We start from the raw sequence: 18,035 nt of genomic DNA on the forward strand, positions 1-18,035 counted from the left end.
GGGCAGAGACTGTAAAAGACATCTGTAAGGCTGGTCTGAACTATATTCTTTTGTGGAAGATTGAATGTGAAGTAGACATTTCTTTGGAAAGTCGTCTTGGCCTTGGCCCAGACCATTAGAGGAAATGGCCTCTATTCTGTGTAGATCCATGCAGAGAACATGAACACTGGCCTGTTCCTGGGTCTGGGATCAGGGGACCCAAGGCTTAACTCAGAGTGCTCAGCAGTAGTGGAGTCAAGGGATGCCTTTATCTGCTAAATAGGGTGAATCGAAGTGAAAATTACCTTTTGATTGAGTAGCATTGCTGAAGAAAATCAATAGAAATAGCCCAAGATTTATTGGCACCATCTCAGTTTTAAGTGTTGTAGACTTTCAAATTACTGGAACACTGGGTTTTAGGATTCAACCTTTTCAAGGCCAGCTGAAAATAAACCACAGAGCCAGTTAAAGGAGAAGTGGCATGTCTGCACAATCCTAGATTAAAGACAAAAGATTTACTGACCAGAAGTAAGTCATTCTCAATCTCAAAATATGCTTTCTAGACTCTAAGAGCCTGTGTTTGACATGTTTAAGAGAGAGCTATCACAACTGACATTGCCTCTGTTCAGAATGTAGGAGACAGTTCTGTCTAGACTTTCAGGAAAGATATAGAATGACATTTTCAGAACAAATCAAAATACATTTTTAAGTTCCTCTTTTTTTCTTCAGGAAGGTTTGACATGCTTCTATAATTTGAATTTGGTAGATCTATAAATGGCCTCAAGAGTTTAATAGGAAGAGTAGAGTAAAAATGAACCATTGAGAAAAGGCAGTGAAAATGTTGTAGTTTGCCCTCTTACCTTAGTATCACTGGGCTGGAGAGACAGCTCAGTCAGTGAAGTGTTTGACCTGCAAGCCCGAGAAGCTGAGTTCAACCCCCAGAACCCACAGAAGAATACCAGCGGTAGCAATACACACTTGTAATCCCAGCTCCTGGGAGGCAGAAGCAGCAGGAACCCGGGACTCCCTGGCCAGTTTGGCTTGTCTAGTTAGCGAGCTGCACATCACTAAGGGGCCCTGTCTCCAATTTAAAAAAAAAAGGTGATGACATTTCTAGAAACGACAGTTGACCTCTGACCTGCACATGTTCACAAACACACATCTGCACCCACAACATACACCTGCACACATGTGAACATGTGTGTGCTATGCATGCATGCCACACATGTATGCAGAATAACAATAATATCAACAACAACAACTTGATGACCCATGTTGAGTGAGTGTTGTCTAGGCATGTGCTAAGCTGTCAGCGTATATTTTCTGATGGTCCTCATGGTGAGGCAGCGAGGTAGGTAGTATCCTTGTGCCTATTTGCCGGTGAGGAAACAGAAGCACAAAGATCTGGGGTGACTCTCCCAGAGCCACGCAGCCAAGTGGCCAAGCACACCCTCAAGTCTGCTCCCCTCACCACTATGTTTGTGTCTTCTTTCCCCACAGGGCCAGCATCGTACAGAAACGCATTATTTATTTTCAAGATGAGGGATCTCTGACCAAGAAGCTTTGTGAACAAGGTAAGAAGATTGGGCAGGTAGGGAGGGACAGATGGGGAGAAGGGGGTTCTTTCAACTCCAGCATCGCTACAGGAATTCAGGAGACCGACCTGGGCTTTCTGAGTTCCCTGGGCTCTGCCTCCTCACGTAGCTCTGATTTTTAATCTGGCTGTGTGCTGTGGATAATTGGATCCGCCTTAAGCTCTAATTACTCAGCTTGATTCCCTGGGTAGGAGATAATGTACCTTATATTGGTGTCGTCTTCTTATTTTTGTGAAACAGTGATTATACTGAAGAGGTTCCTTGGAATAATTCACAGGACTTAATTAAGGAATGTACGATTGTGTACCTTTAAAAAAGTCTATTATGGCTCTCTGGGAAAATCTCCCCTAGGAGCTCGTGTGACATCCTGACAATATAGGGAGATTTTTCTATAGAGAACACCAGCAGAGGATAGAATGTCATGAGGGCAGGGAGGTGAGGAGGGCTCTGCCCTTGTGATCTCACCACCTTCAAGACTGGCCAGAGGCTTGGATTAAAGCAGTCTAGCAAATGTCTTTTTGTTCCCCTGGTGCTGGGGACCCAACCTGACACCTCCTGCGTGATGGGCAAGAACTCCACTACTACTGACCTTCAACCCCCAGCCCAGGACTGGAGCAGATAACAAAGTAGACCGGGGAGCTCAGAGCAGGAGCCTGGGTTCACTTCAGGCCTGGGTTTGAATCTACCTCTGTCCCCCTATCATGTGACTTAATATATGTGAATTAGGGCTGGAGAGATGGCTTAGTGGTTAAGCGCTTACCTGTGAAGCCTAAGGACCCCAGTTCGAGGCTCAGTTCCCCAGGTCCCACGTTAGCCAGATGCACAAGGGGGCGCATGCGTCTGGAGTTCGTTTGCAGAGGCTGGAAGTCCTGGCGCACCTATTCTCTCTCTCTCCCTCTATCTGTCTTTCTCTCTGTGTCTGTCGCTCTCAAATAAATAAATAAATAAATAAATAAATAAATAAATAAAAAATATATATATATATGTGAATTAGTATAGCCCCTGCCTGGTGTATCTGCCTCTATCCTTCCCAACCATGTGACTTAATACGTAAAATGATACAGTACATTCCCAATGCTTACTTAGCACTGTCTACATAAATGACAGCTCTCGCTACCTGTATTCAAGAGCTTGTTCATTAATCTACTGTTAAAAAAAGTAAGACCTTAAACATCTGAATGTGTTTAGAAATCATGAGATAACTCAATAAAAATAGAAAGTGTTCTAAAATCATATAGCTTAACTATCTCATTCCTATTCATTTTGGTAGAAATTTTATTTGCATTTAGAGCAATTAGTCTTTTCAGAAGAAATAATCCTCTCTGACTCTAGCAAATCATAAACTATGAAGAAAGGTTAAAGAAAGGCCTTCTGGGAAAATAATGATGATTGCTAGTAATTTTTTGAGTGTTTGCTACATGCCAGGCACTATTCTAAGCACTTAATATGCATTCATTATGTAATGGCCCAATATGGGACTAAGCTTCACTGGGTCATTCTGTGATATAGATGAGGAGTCTGCTAATCACAGGCAGTTTAAATAGCTCTTTCAGTGTATGCAGGCAGTGGTGGAGATTGGTGTTTGACATCAGGAGCCTGCGCCCAGGACCATTGCCTTCTGTTAAAATGGTGACCAAGTTCTCTACTATTTCAGTAGTTGGTAGTGGTTTTCTTTCTTTTTTTTTTTTTTTTTAATGAGTGAGAGCAAGAGAATGGGCTCACCAGGGCCTCCAGCCACTGTAATTGAACTCCAGCTGCATGTGTCATCTAGTGGGCATGTGAGACCTTGCGCATGTATCACCTTGTGCATCTGGCTCATGAGGGATCTGGGGAGTCAAACATGTGTCCCTTGGCTTCGAAGGCAATCGCCTTAACCACTAGGCCGTCTCTCCAGCCCTCCTGTTTCAGAAGCTCTCAGCATTGCCTCTGGTGGGCATCTTAGGTGGAGCGCCGCGCAGACAGAGAAGTTGCAAACCCTGTAGCCCGAGGCCCTGTCTGGCTTCTCTGTGGGCACCCCCACTGGCCTTGCCCCCCTTTATGTGTGTCGTACATCTCCACATAGGGAGCCTCTCGAGTCTTGGGGCTCTGGGTTTTTAAGTAGCAACCCCACTCCCTGCCCTCACTGCATGCATGTCCTGGTATCAGTTCCCACTGGTTGAACCTGAGGGCGGCCGGGATCCCACATACCCAGGCCACCTCTTGGCCCTGCCCTGCAGGTAAGTACTCACTGTGGCACGGTTCTGTTAGCTGACTGTCGGAAGGCAACCTTCTTTCCAGGAGTTGAAGGTTCCGAGGAGGTGATTCACCCACCACCATGCGTGGATAGGAGTCAGTCACTTGAGACACTTCCCAAGGCCTCAGAGCTGTGGAGACAGCGTGTCTAAGCTGAGAATGCGCTAAATTCAGGGCATACAGTGCCAATAAAATGGCATTGCAAATAAGGTCCTATGAAAATGACCAATTTGCTCACATATACACCGAGACCATTTGCCAATGGCAAGTCTTAGGCTGTAGGTTAATTATGTGTTCTTGTAGGTGTTCCCTGGAGACAGAGATCTGCGAGGAAAGTGGTTAACAAAATAATCACTTTAGCAAAATCTTTAAAATGTAAGCATAGAGCAGAGGGACTTTTACGTGTGTGTAATTGCTTAACGATCTCCAGTTTTCATTAGGTTCTCTGTGGTCTCCACTTCCTTGCTAGGTCACATCAAATCTTTCAAGGCAGGAGATAGTGAAACTTGGAGCTATTATTCCCCCCCTCCCAATTGAGTCCACTGACACACAGAAGAAGGAACAAGAGTTATATGGATAAAGAGCAACAGTGATCATTGTTCTTTTAAAGGCAACATAGGGCTTGGGAGATAGCTTAGTGTTTCAAAGAGCTTGCTTGCAAAGCCTGCCAGCCCTGGTTCAATTCCCGGTTGCCCACATAAAGCCAGATGCACACAGTGGCACACTCATCTGGCATTCATCCGTACTGGCAGGAGTCCCTGGGAAGCCCATTCTCATTTTCTCTTGTTCTCTCTCTTTCTCCTTGCAAGTCAATAAAAAGATTTTGAAAGCAACATGAACAGGAAATTATTTACTGTTAAGAACAGAGTAACATAACCCATTCCAAAAGGTGACTATAAGAAGCATGTGCATACATACCTTGATGCCCTGTCACAGACAAGCAGGGAGAGAGAGAAAGAGAGAGAGGAGAAAGGAAAAAACAGAGAAAAGAAGAAAAGAAAGGGAATATTTTCTCAATAAAATGAGAAAATGAGAACAACAGCAAAACAAAAAAAAAAAAATTAAGGGCTGAAGATATAACTCAGAAGTTAAAGTACTTGCCTGCAAAACCTAATGACCAGGGTTTGATACCCACATAAAGCCAGACGTACAAAATGGTACATGGTATCTGGAGTTCATTTGCAGTGGCTAGAGGACCTGGTGTACCCGTTCTCTCCCTCTCTCTCTTTCTCTCTCTCTCTCTTTCTCTCTCCTCCCTGTCCCTTTCTGCTTGCAAATAAATCAAGTAAATATTAAAAATTAATAAATAGGGCTGGAGAGATGGCTTAGAGGTTAAGCGCTTGCTTGTGAAGCCTAAGGACCCTGGTTCGAGGCTTGATTCCCCAGGACCCATGTTAGCCAGATGCACAAGGGGGCGCATGTGTCTGGAGTTCATTTGCAGTGGTTGGAGGCCCTGACACGCCCATTCTCTCTCTCTATCTGCCTCTTTCTCTCTCTGTCTGTCACTCTCAAATAAATAAATAAAAATAACAAGAACAAAAAAATTTTTAAAAAATTAATAACTAAATAAAACAGACAGTAATGGGGCCAGGGACAACATGAATGACAGAGAAGAATACAAGAGGACAGTAACAAAGGAAACCAGCAGATTTAGAAGAGATGGAGGGGGCTGGAGAGATGGCTTAGCGGTTAAGCGCTTGCCTGTGAAGCCTAAGGACCCTGGTTCGAGGCTCGGTTCCCCAGGTCCCACATTAGCCAGATGCACAAGGAGGCTCATGAGTCTGGAGTTCGTTTGCAGTGGCTGGAAGCCCTGGCGCGCCCATTCTCTCTCTCTCCCTCTATCTGTCTTTCTCTCTGTGTCTGTAGCTCTCAAATAAATAAATTAAATTAAATGAACAAAAAAAAAAAAAGAAGAGATGGAGGGTTGGTTGCTGAGGAGGAGGCTCATTGAATAGAGTGCTTGCTGTACAAGCAAGAGGACCACAGTTCGGGTCCCCAGCACCCACGTAAACACCTGGTTGGCGTAGTGACCCACCTGTAACCCCCGCCCTCATGAGACAGACACAGGGGATCTCTGCGGCAAACTGGCTGCTGGACTTAACTGAATTGGCACAATTTGGGTTCCAGTGAGAGGCTCTGCCTCCATAGCTGAGGTGAAGAGGGATGGAGGTTGACTCCTATGTCAGCCTCTGACCTGCACAAGCGTGTGCACACACATGATGCACATTGGTGCATGACATGTGCCCACGCCTGAGAACAAGCATGCACGCATGCAGGTACAGCACACATGGAAAAAGAAAAAACACATGAATATGGGGAGAAAGGCCGGGGCGGTCAGGTCCCTGTGGTGGTATGCGCATGTAATCCCAGCATTTAGGCAGCGGGATTGTGAGTTCAAGACCAGCCTGGGCTACATAGTGAGACCCTATTAAAAAAAGAAGAAAAGAAGGAAGAGAAAGACAACAAAACAAGGACAGAAGGAGAAGGCGGAAATGGGAGGAAACCCTACCATTTTCCAGGCCTGACATTACCTACAGTGGACAGCCTGGCTTTGTACCGTGTCGTGGGGAGGAAGATAATGCTGCCATCACTCCCCTTGAAAGCCCGCTTCATTAGCAAGACACTTTTTCTCAGTACCAAGCAGTTTCTGTTTTCAAACCTAGAAATTTATTTTTTTTAGATGGAAGCTTATTTTCTTTGAAATTCCCACAGGTTTATTAAGAATGTATTTCTTTAAAGCCTCAGCAATATCTTTAACTTCACTCCTGAAATCTGAACGTCCTTTTGATAAGGTAAAGCTACCAGCTGGTCTCATTTGGGCTCTTCCAAAGATTACCACTGCCTCATTTCACAGCACCTGGTAGTTACAATTGAAACCTCAGCATGTTTCTCTAAGTTCTGAGTCCCTTTTTCAAAACTAATTTAGGTTTCTTACACAGTGGGTCATCATCGTGGGAATGCAAAAGCCCCACATTGTCTGGAGGCACCGGGTTTGCTGTCTTTTCCGTTCTGCCCATCCACGTGGTACGCGGGCCTCGGGCCCTGGCTTCGCGCATGTGTGCTGATGTAGCCTGCTCCTGGGCACAAGCAGTACCCTGGCACCTGCCTCCCAAGTGCACAAGACAGCCAAACAGTGGTTTCTGCTCGGGGCAGCTATAGCCCACTTCTTTGGGGCTCTTTAGAAATCTCAGAGCTATATAGGGAGGTGAGATATTTTTCCTTGCTTAAAACTTTTTTATTGAGAATTTTTATGCATAATAGATTTCAGTCATAATCTTCTCTTATTACTTTCTTTTGTCCCTCTTTCTCCATTCCTTTTTCGCTGAGCCTCATCTGTTTTTTTTTTTATTATTAAGTACGAACTTTGGATGGACACATCATGTTGGCACTATCATTTCCCTGCCCCCACTCCACTGAGAGCCCTCCTGAGTGGGATTACTGGTATTCACCACACAGGGTTGTGGGCTGTGAGTTTTGAGAGCAGCAGTCAGTCAATGGGGGATGGAAAATATCTCTGGATATTCGCTCCGACCCTGTGGCTCTTAGAATCTTTCCGCCCCTTCCCCCTTAAAATTCCCTGAGCCCTGGTGGATGTGTTTGAAGTCTACTTCAGTGTTGCACTCTCAGAAGTTTCTGGGCTTTTGTTTTGGTACATTTGAATATCCTCTGCATCTGTCTCCATCACCCTGGTGCAGGTTGTCAGGCTCATCTTAGAAATAGGACTCTTGGGCTGGAGAGATGGCGTAGCGGTTAAGCACTTGCCTGTGAGGCCTAAGGACCCCAGTCCAAGGCTCAATTCCCCAGGACCCATGTTAGCCAGATGCATAAAGGGGGCGCACGTGTCTGGAGTTCGTTTGCAGTGGCTGGAGGCCCTGGCGTGCCCATTCTCTCTGTCTCCCTCCTTCTCTCTCTGTCTGTCACTCTCAAATAAATAAATAAAAATAATTAAGAAAAAAAATAGGACTCTTGAGCCAGGTGTGGTGGCGCACGTTTTTAATCCCAGCACTCGGGAGGCAGAGGTAGAAGGATTGCTGTGAATTTGAGGCCACCCTGAGACTACACGGTGAATTCCAGGTCTGCCTGGACTAGAATGAGACCCTATCTTGAATAACCCAAAAAAGAAGAAATAGTACTCTTGCTCATTTTGCCAATTCTCCTGTGGTTTCCCCTGGGCCCTGGCTGCTGTGTGAGGGGCGGTCTCCTGCCAGGGGGTCAGCTGTCTTTTCTTATATAGTTGGTAGATTTTTGCTATCCTTGGTCCTTGCTACCTTCTGAAAAAGAAAAACAGATTCTACAATGGAGAGTGAAATCAGCATAAGTTAAAGGGGATAAACATTGTTAATTAAGAGAGATTTTGGTGGGCGTAGCCTTTCTGTTGGCCAAAACTCGTGGGAGCTTCTCACTGGAGTCCATAACCTTGGCCTCCCTAGGATTCTGACCCTGTTCCCGGTTTCAGCTATGGGTTCCTTTTCACTGAGTGGATCTGTTAGCCAATCAGAAAGCCACTGGTTATCCGCGTAGGCTGGGTCCCACCATTGCATAGATATGTATGTCTTGTGAGGCTGGTGGCTTCCACTGAACCTCTTCTTATTTTTAACAACTCCCTCTTCTGTTTTGATGTCATCGACATGATTACATGTTGATGGACCCAACACTATGCAGGGTCTTGTGCAGGTTACAACAGCCACTGGGAGGTCAGAAAGGCACTGCAACCGCTGTGTCTGAAAGACAGCATTCCCAAGTACCCCTCCCCATCCTGTGGCTCTTACGTCCTTTCCGCCAGGAGATGATTGTTGTATAAATACACAATTCACTTGGGAAAAAAAGCAAAACAGATAAAAGCAAGTTATTCGCTTGATATGTCATTTATGCAGACCTATCCAGAGAGAGGACTTTCCTGTGGGCGGGGGGCGGTGATATAGTGCAGAGTAAAGGCCTGAGTTCCAGTTCTGCCTACACAGCTCACTAACCATGTGTCCTTGAGCAAGTCACCTTACCTACTTCAGTTTGTTCATCTGTAAAACAAGCATGACCAAAGGACTACCCAGGACTTTTGGTTTGAGTGAGTCAGTGAATGGAAAGGGATAGATAGGTGCCACAAAGACTTGATACATTGTGGATTTCATGACAGTGTCCTATAATTTACCTCCTCCCTAGAACGGAGAGCTCACTTCCCCTACCCAGCACTGACTCTGCGTATTCAATCCTAGTGGGCTCAAGGAATTCTAAAGAAAGACCTGGAAAGCGTTGTTTCTCAGAGGCAGGATCATTTTCATCCTCTGTGTTGCTGTTCACTGTACAATATTTAAGAATAAGTGTTTCAACTCGCAGAGAATGGAAAAGATTTATGTTAACACTGCCAGGGAGCTGAGGCAAAAGCAGCAGCAGCAAGCTGCATCTGTAGTCATTTTCATCTCCCAGGAGGCAGAGCAGATGGAGAATAGGAAGTGCAGTGCGGGATGCGGGGTTGACAATCAGAAATGTAATCTCTTTCCCCCCACTTATCAGCTATTCATTCATCAGCTAAAAATGAGGACAGAGGGGGAATCTTAAGTTTTTCCTGGCTGCTTCTGTCTACACTCAGAAGTAAACATGAACGTATAACGCATTTTCAGCTTCCACCCCACCCCAATTAAAGTCTCTGAAAATGTGATAAGAAACGATGTAAATACATCAATAAATACGCGTCTCTCTTGCTTGTTTCAGTTTTTAGCAGTTCTGTAAGTCTCTCCACTGTCCTCACAATTCTTCTTTAAAGCTGCTCCTTCCATTCTGCCATTTGGCCTTGAAGAATTTTTTTTTTTTTTAGAAAAAAACACATACTTTCATTCCTCTTAAAATCTGGTAGAGGGACTGAAGAGATGTCTCAGTGGGTAAGATCATTTCCTGCACAAGAGTGAGGACCTGAGACCACCTGAGTTAGATTTTCCAAGATCCCCATGAACAACTGGGTATGGCCACCAAGTCAGGTCCCATGGGAAGTGGAGAGTGGAGACTTTGTCTCAAGGGAAAACACACACACACACACACACACACACACACACACACACACGGATGAACAGTGGAGGTGGAGAAATCCAGTGTTCTCCTCTGGCACCCACACGTGCATGCACAAGATATGCATATTTTTACACCAACACGTACATACACCACACACATACCACATACAATACACATGCAAGAAAACAAAGAAAGAGAAAAAACCTAGCAGAGTAGTGAAGAGGTTGACTGAGGGAGTGAAGTCCTTGCTACACAGCATGAGAACCTGAGTTTGGATCCCCAGCACCCATGTAAAAGCTGAGACGGGGAGAGGGGTACCCTGCAATCCCAGTGCTGGAGAGATAGAGAGAGGAAGTTCCCTGGGGCTTAATACCTCGCTAGTCTAGCCTAATAGGTGTTTAGAGGTCCAGTAAGAGACACTGTCCAAAAAAAATTAACATGGAGAGCTATTGAAGAAAAGCTTCTAACATTGACCTCTGGCCTCCACACATATCCACACACATGTAAACATGCACCCACACACATATGAATACATGCATGCATGTATACTATGGTGGTTTGGATTAGGTGTCCCCCACAAACATATGTGTTCTGAATGCTGGGTCACCAGCTGGTGGCAATTTGAGAATTGGAGCCTTGTTGGAGGGTGTGTGCTGTGGGAGGCAGGCTTCTGGGTGTTAAAGCCAGTTTCCCTCTGCCAGTGTCTGGCACGCTTCCCTGCTTTATTATCCACCTGATGTTTGCTAGGAGGTGATGTTCTGCCTCTGCTCATGCCGTATCTTCTCCTGCCATCATGGAGCTTCCCTTTGAGTCTGAAAGCCAAACTCAACCCTTTCCTCCCCCAGGCTGCTTGGTTAGGTGTTCTCATCCCAGCAACGAGAAGGTAACTGCAACACACACACACACCATGTGCACATATACACACATACACACCAAAGAAAAATCCTGTTGTGAGAGGGGTGGGGAAAGAGGCCAGAAAGCATATCAGTAAAACTTACCACCAACTTTCCAAAGTTTCCCCCACCTTAAAGTATCTGTCCCACTGATAACATAGAGCTCCTCAAGTTATCAGAGCAGTTTTATTTTCAAATTATAATACATACCATATATATTATAATTACATATTTATATATAACATATATATTTCCATACTTAAAGGAATATAAAAATCTTTCACAGCCCAGTAAATGGCTAGGATTCATAAATCAGAAAAAGCCCTTCATCTTCTTTTCTAGGGATTAAGGAAAAGACCAGCCCAATGCCGCCTTACACAAGACTCTTATTTGCTTTCTAACTTGGTGCGTTTCCCATTCCAGATCCCACACTGGATGGGGTGACTGACCAGCCAATCTTAGACTGCTGCGCCTGCGGAACTGCCAAGTACAGACTCACCTTTTATGGGAACTGGTCGGAGAAGACACATCCCAAGGATTACCCTCGTGAGTACAGCAGCTGCACATTGCTAACTAGCATCCTGTCGGAGGCGGGATCCACAGGCTGACCCATGGCAGGTCTGCTCACTAGTCTCACTGGCTCCTGAGAGTTGGGTTCCAAGTAAGGAGATTCATGCAGACAGGCATGCTCTTGACCTCTCTGAGTAGTGTTCTTCTAAGTGTGTTATTTTCTGCGACTTAACAAAAATACATGCCCGGGGCTGTGGGTGAAGCACTTGCCACACCAGCATGAGGATCTGAGTTCAGACCCCCAGAACCTATGGAAAAGTCAGGCACGGCGGGGTGTGTCTGTAATCCAGCACGGGGGAAGCAGAGGCGGGAGACTCCCCAGGGCTCAGTGGCTAGCTCATCTAACCAAGCAGGTAAGGTCTAGGTTCAATGGAAAACCCGGTGTCAAAAAATAAATAAATAAAATAGAGATGGAGTAATGGCTCAGTGATTAAAGGCACTTGCTTGCAAAGCCCAGTGGCCTGGGTTTGATTCCCTAATACCCATGTAACACCAGGTGCACAAAGTGGTGCATGTATCTATAGTTTGTTTGGAGTGGTAACAGGCCCTGACGTGCCCACCCCCTTTTCTTTCTCTATCTCTCTCTCTGCTTGCAAATAAACAAATTAATTAAAACATTAAAAATAAATAAGTAGAAAGGAGAGTTACTGAGGGAGACATGAAATACTGGCCTCGGGCCTCTACATGCATGTACATACATGCGCACCACACACATATGTACACATATACATATGTACAGATATACACATTTTGCATATATTATAGACACACACAGTCTCACAAGGCATCTGGTGACCTCAGTCCTAAACCAGCTCTATCTGAATACAGAACAGTCTCTAACAGCTGGCAGAGGACTTGCTCTAGACTCTATACACTAAGCATAGCAGCTACTCAGCATCCTTAACCACAGCAGCTGTCCATCATCCATCAGAACACCCTTTTTCCCTCTGACTCCAGATGTCACCTTCTAGTGCCTTCATGACATCAGGCCAATATCATCCTTGCAGGCTGTCAGAAGACCTTGTAACAGGGTGTTAGGGGTTCAGGAAAGTCCTTGAGCCCTAAAGCCTAGGTCCATGTCTACATTTAGTGAAAGAATGGAATGAAAAAGACTGAAAAGAATAATTATTAAATTATTATATTTATTGAGGGAAGTACAGAACCAAGGAAAGGTACCTATGTGGCTAGAGATCCCATGGGGGGGGGGAGGACTGGAAAAACTGTGGAAAGAAAAAAGAGAAAAGAAAGTTCAAGGAGCTCTTGCCACGTGGGAGTGCAGGGGGTGAAGAACCCATGTGGAGAGCAAGGGTGGGAGGGGCTCCCCCCAGCTCAGCCTGGATGGGCCTGGGCAGAGCCAAAGGGAAGCTCACCAGCAGCTGGAGGTTCCCAAGTGGCCAGGCAGCTCAGAGAGCTCACCCTCCCCTTGCTGGCGGATTCATAACATTATGGTGGGGGACTCAGCTCACTGAGCACGAGGGTTTGTCTCAGGAAGAGGCTAGCCATGATGCCCAATTCTGGATGCTGAACTTTGACCAACCACAACATTGGGGCTAGATTTCAATCCTAGAAGGGCCCTCCCTCCCAGGAGGAGTCCAGGTTGTTTGCAGAGAAACAGACCTAGGGAACCAGGCAAGAGATAAGAAGCCAGGTCACCTTTTGACTTCTAGCAAGTGACTTTGAACTTTCAGGGGTCACCTTAACTGCCTAAAAGGGCTACCAGACTCCCTCTTAGCCCTGGAGAACTGCTACTTGGGGGAAGATCCTAGAACAGAGCCCTCTCAGTTCCTTTACACCATACAATTACCTCAACCAGTGCTTAACCGGCTCTGTGCTAAGCTCTACCGATATAATAATGAACCGAAAATTAAAAAAAAAAAAAAAAAAAAAGAAAGTCAGGTTCTTGTGTCACTTTGGGATTAGCGGGGAGACAGACACTAAGCACATAATCACATGAAAAGGGATCAATATTGTAACTGCGATTAGTTGGCCCCATCACATGTTTTCAAGCATTTTTTCCAATCATTTAATCCTGACACTAACCTGTTTTTATGGATATGGTCATCAAGGATCAGGACGAGGCCACAATGTCCACAGTGAACTATAACGCCCTGCCTGTGGTCTAGATCGGGACACTGGATGGCCCAGTCTGTCTAGCTGTGGGTGGCAGAGTGGCTGTGAGGCACTGAGAAGTGGTGTCTGGCCACTGTTTTGTTCTTAAGCAGTTCGCTCTGGAGTTACCACAGCTGGGAGAGAACAGAAGAGTGGCAGGAGGAGGTTCAGAAGAGGGATTTGGGCCAAGCCCAAAGGAAAGGGAAGAAAAGGGAATGTGGCAGGGAGTTAAAAAGACGCTGCCATGCCAGAGCCTCCCTGGTCCCCAAACAGCCCACCCAGAGGGGACTGAAGCATGTCTGGTCAGATCAAGAGCCATATGGTTTAGTTTGACCCACACACAACCGGGCCTTGGGCTCTTAGAAGTCTCTTCTAGTTCATTCCACTGACTCCGATGCATCTTGATCCACCTCAGCTGGGGTGGGAGACCGGCACGAATGAACTCAAACTCTTTGCCTGGAGCAAAAACCACGTGGAACTTGAATGCTGGAAAAAAAAAAATTTCCGACAGTGCTCCTGTCCACTAACGGAGGGGAAATAAAGTGTTAGGGGCCATCACTCATCTGTGATCCCAAGGAGCTGTTCTCTCATCTCTCTTCTGTCATTTCCCAGAATTTAAGTTTCGTGTGAAGAGTGTGGGGTTGGGGGTAATGGAATCATTGCTTCTGAATTTTTGTGGCAAACCTACACGGAATTTCTATGGCATTGTTGAGACGTTAATAAATGTAGCAGCCATGTTCCAGATTCCCAGTCAAATTGCGTCCTCACTTTTCTTCTTAACAAAAATGTGACCACCGGGTACAGCAGAGCATTGACCCCGTCATGCTGTGAGTCCGCGTCTTCAGCAGTGTTTCTTCCGCACCAGACCTGAGAAGTCCTCAGGGCCAGAAGTGCGGGACCTTCGTCATCGCTGCTGCTGAGGGCTGCAGGTACCTGGTGCCCTCCTCAATACCACAGTGACTGCTGAGCTCAGACTGGCATTCGCTGGGCTCTGCGAGGAGGGTGTAGCCAGTACCTAGTCAGAACGGGAGCACGGAGCATGGAGTGCGGGTCGGGCCTTCCTTCGTGTGAAAGGGACGCATGGGAAGAGAGCCACTTAGAAGGACACAGGGGGTGTCTAGCTGGAACTTTGCACTGATATTCTCGGCAGTGATGCCTACCAGTCTTGGGTAAGAAGTGAATTTTGTTGTTGCTGCAAGGATGAGTCTGTCTTGATAACCAGCCCTTGTCAGCCCAGAGAAGCTTCCGTGCAGCCTGTCAAGGGCCAAGTCTCCCTCTCCCTTTTTAATTAATCACCCAAAATGCCACTTTCCCTGCAGGGACCTTAGGACAGTGGTTCTGCCATTTTTAGTGTCACCATCTGTTTAGAGGGATAAGAATCATTGTTGGGGGGGGGGGCTTGGGAAATGGCTGTGGGTAAGAGCAGTTGTGCAGGCATGAGGGTCTGCAGTCAGCCCACCTGTAACCCCAGTCCTGAGTGGGGCGGGTTCACTGGTCCCCTCATGTAACTGAAAAAAAATGGCAAGCTTCAGATTCAGTGAGAGATTCTGTTTCAGGGAAATGAGGCAGAAGCATGGTTAAGGAGGACACCCAAAATCTTCTTCTGGCTTCTGCACACATGTACATGGGGCACACACATCTGCACACGTGTGTACATGCACCATCCACATACTATACATTATAAACACACACCAAAAAATGGAGAACTTTATAGCATACTTTGGTTTGTGTGAGTTATATCTCTCATTCACCTTAGCAAAAACAAAAGCCAAGAAAATTTAAAGTAGCATTTATTAATTTTAAAGAGCATACATCAATAATACACTCATTACATGTTAACATAGTTTGTGGAGTTAATTATATTGTCCAAACAGAAGAAATTTAGTGAAAAGAGAGTGTTGCTGTTTACCTGTTTTTGTTTTGTTTTGTTTTGCCAGTCTCTGTAATGTCTGGGTTAATAGAGGCATGTAGTCCCATTTACCTTTGCTTCTGAATTTAATCTATTGTAACATACTGTGGGCTGGAATACATGGAGAAAATATTGCCTCACATGGAAACAGGAAGAATATTTTCATAACCTTTCTGGTTAACTGCAGATAATCTGTGATACTATACCCAAAGTACTTCAGCCTCTATAAATGGAAGTTTATTGACATGCAGAGGGAGACAGAGAGAAGAGAGACAGACAGGAAGAGAAGAAGAATGAGCATACCAGGGCCTCTAGTCACTGCACACGAACTCTAGATGCATGCGCCACTTTATGCATCTGTATTTACATGGGTACTGGGGTCACTAGGCTTTGTATCTTAACTGCTAAGCCATCTCTCCAGCCCCTATAAATGAGAATTTTTGAAAGGTGAGTTGTTTTATGAATTATGACAGTGAACTTGTATTCGGCTAAACTAAGATGCGTGGCTCACCTGTGCTTTGGAGATATATATATATATATATGCCACTTGCAAACATTGGTTTATTGAGTTATGCAGATTACCTACACATGAGACAGCTAATTAAACACTCTCAAAATCGTACTCTGATATGACTACAAAGCTCATCAGAAATGGCTCTGGAAACGTATCAAGTTCATAGTCATGGCTACAAGTTTTCCAAGACTGATTTTTGCTTGAAAACTCAAATTTTATCATTGGCAATACTGTCAGTCGTTTTTCTAGGAGTGAGAGACACGCTTCATTTTTTTGAGAAAATGTCTGCCAAATTACCAAGTCTGAACAACCATAATTTGCCAATGGTTTGTTCTGGAAAGCAGAAGTGATGTTTTCTGAATGTGGAAGTGGCAGTTCGCGCTGCCCAGCAGAGGCGTGCAGGTGTGTTCACGGGGCCTCAGCGTGCAGCCAAGGTGCTTTTGCCTAACTAGTCACTCTGTGTAACAAGATGTGTCCTCATAGGTAGACACGAGATAAATCACCATCATTGTTCCATCAAGGACATTCTCATGTGAAAATGCGTTTTTGTGGTCTACCACAGTATGTGGCCCTGAAAAAGACACTAACTATGAATACAATCCAAGGCCACTGTTTTCCCGTGTTCAGTGTAAATGCCAATGCACTGCGGAAAGAAAATTGTGTCTTTACATTATTGTAACAATAGTTTTCACTTCTCAGCTCCTGTGGAAGGTCCATAGGAGTCTGTGGATCACACATATAGACGACCTCTGTGACAGAGCCAGAGAGCAGTCAGAGGTGTCCAAATTCTAGGTCTCTGTGGGACTTGCCTTTGATAATTCACACCGGACATTCACGGAGGCCCTAGTAACACCCTCTGTGTTCAGCCAGCCCATCGCGCGAGCCACATCTCTAGGTGGCTCTTCCCAGCCCTGCTAGAAAATATTTTGTTCTCGGGCTCTTTGTGGGGTCCCCTCTATCAGAACACCCTGCATTCCTGACTCTGGGAGGAGCTAGATTTGGTAAGACAGAAAGAGAAGGTGGTCTAAAAATGGCTTCTGGCATTTCTCCTCTGTTATAATGGCATACAACTGCTCTGGACATTTGGAAATTGTGATATCCGTTTAAAACACTCTCAATGTAGTAACATTAGAAGGTTATTTTAGGTCTGGGCCATATAAGTCTAAATGCCTACTTCCCTAAGTGAAGATTGCTGAGGTTCAGCTCACACAATCAGGCAGTGCCCAAACCGAAATCAAGGTTTAGATGCGATGATTTTTTTTTTTTTTTGCCTTCCCTTGGGGACTGCCATGAATCAATCCATCATCTGCCCTCTGCAGTCAATGTAAACATCTGATGCACAAAGTGTATTCTAACGTGAACTCAGCTGGCATCAAATTCTGTACGTGCCAACTGGCTGTACTCCCCTGTATGAGGGATGCTAACCTAGGAGCCCAGAAGAGAAGGTCTGGATTTGCTGAGCCTGACTGGAGCTCTTGAATCCTCAACATTAGCAGCCTCCCTAGAATCTGCTTGAGAGAGCGCCACAATGTAGCTCCCAACTGTGGACTCCATGAGAGCAGCCGCTTCCCAGGAACAAGGTGATCAGGCACATCAGGATGTCCTAGGATGGACACATGCCCAGTCTTTGTCACAGGATTAAGAGTGTCCTACAAGATGCCAAGCCTTTCTAACCACCAACTCTCACACAGCTCCTGAGGTTTTTACAAGTGCTTTTTTAGACACCCTGTTATCTCCTCCGGACAATCTAAGCTTCATAACTCCATCAGGTTTAATACTGTTTAACAAATACAGATTAATGAGTACTTTTCCATGATCCATTTTTTTAAAATTTGAAGATAATGTTGCCTAAAATACTATTATGACCACTGGCAAATAGACTATGCAATCAAAGTTAATTTTACAGTGAAATTATGCCATCTTCTCTATTGAATCCTTTGCTTAAAAAGTTATTATGTCTGACCCCATGAAAAATGGCCTTGATGTATTACTTACTTTTCTCATTGCTGTGACAAAATACCAGATAAAACCCACTTGTAGAAAGGGTTATTTCGGAGCCGGGAGTGGTGGCACACGCCTTTAATCCCAGCACTCGGGAGGCAGAGGTAGGAGGATTGCTATGAGTTCAAGGTCACCCTGAGATGACAGAGTTAATTCCAGGTCAGCCTGGGCCAGAGTGAGACCCTACCTCGAAAAACCAAAAAAAAAAAAAAAAAGAAAGGGTTATTTCAGCT

At 45.3% G+C, this 18,035-nt stretch overlaps 1 protein-coding gene across 1 annotated transcript in view; it reads left to right on the forward strand.

Moving 5' to 3' along the window:
* Spon1 (spondin 1) overlaps window positions 1-18,035 on the forward strand; it is a 342,604-nt gene that overhangs the window by 140,111 nt on the left and 184,458 nt on the right. The window contains exons 4-5 of the mRNA XM_004650848.2: window positions 1,480-1,553; window positions 11,123-11,245. Coding sequence (XP_004650905.1) covers window positions 1,480-1,553; window positions 11,123-11,245 — 197 coding nt within the window. The remainder of the gene's footprint in view (window positions 1-1,479; window positions 1,554-11,122; window positions 11,246-18,035) is intronic.

This window comes from Jaculus jaculus, chromosome 3 (genome assembly GCF_020740685.1).
Source record: "Jaculus jaculus isolate mJacJac1 chromosome 3, mJacJac1.mat.Y.cur, whole genome shotgun sequence".
In the NCBI taxonomy this organism is placed as follows: domain Eukaryota; kingdom Metazoa; phylum Chordata; class Mammalia; order Rodentia; family Dipodidae; genus Jaculus; species Jaculus jaculus.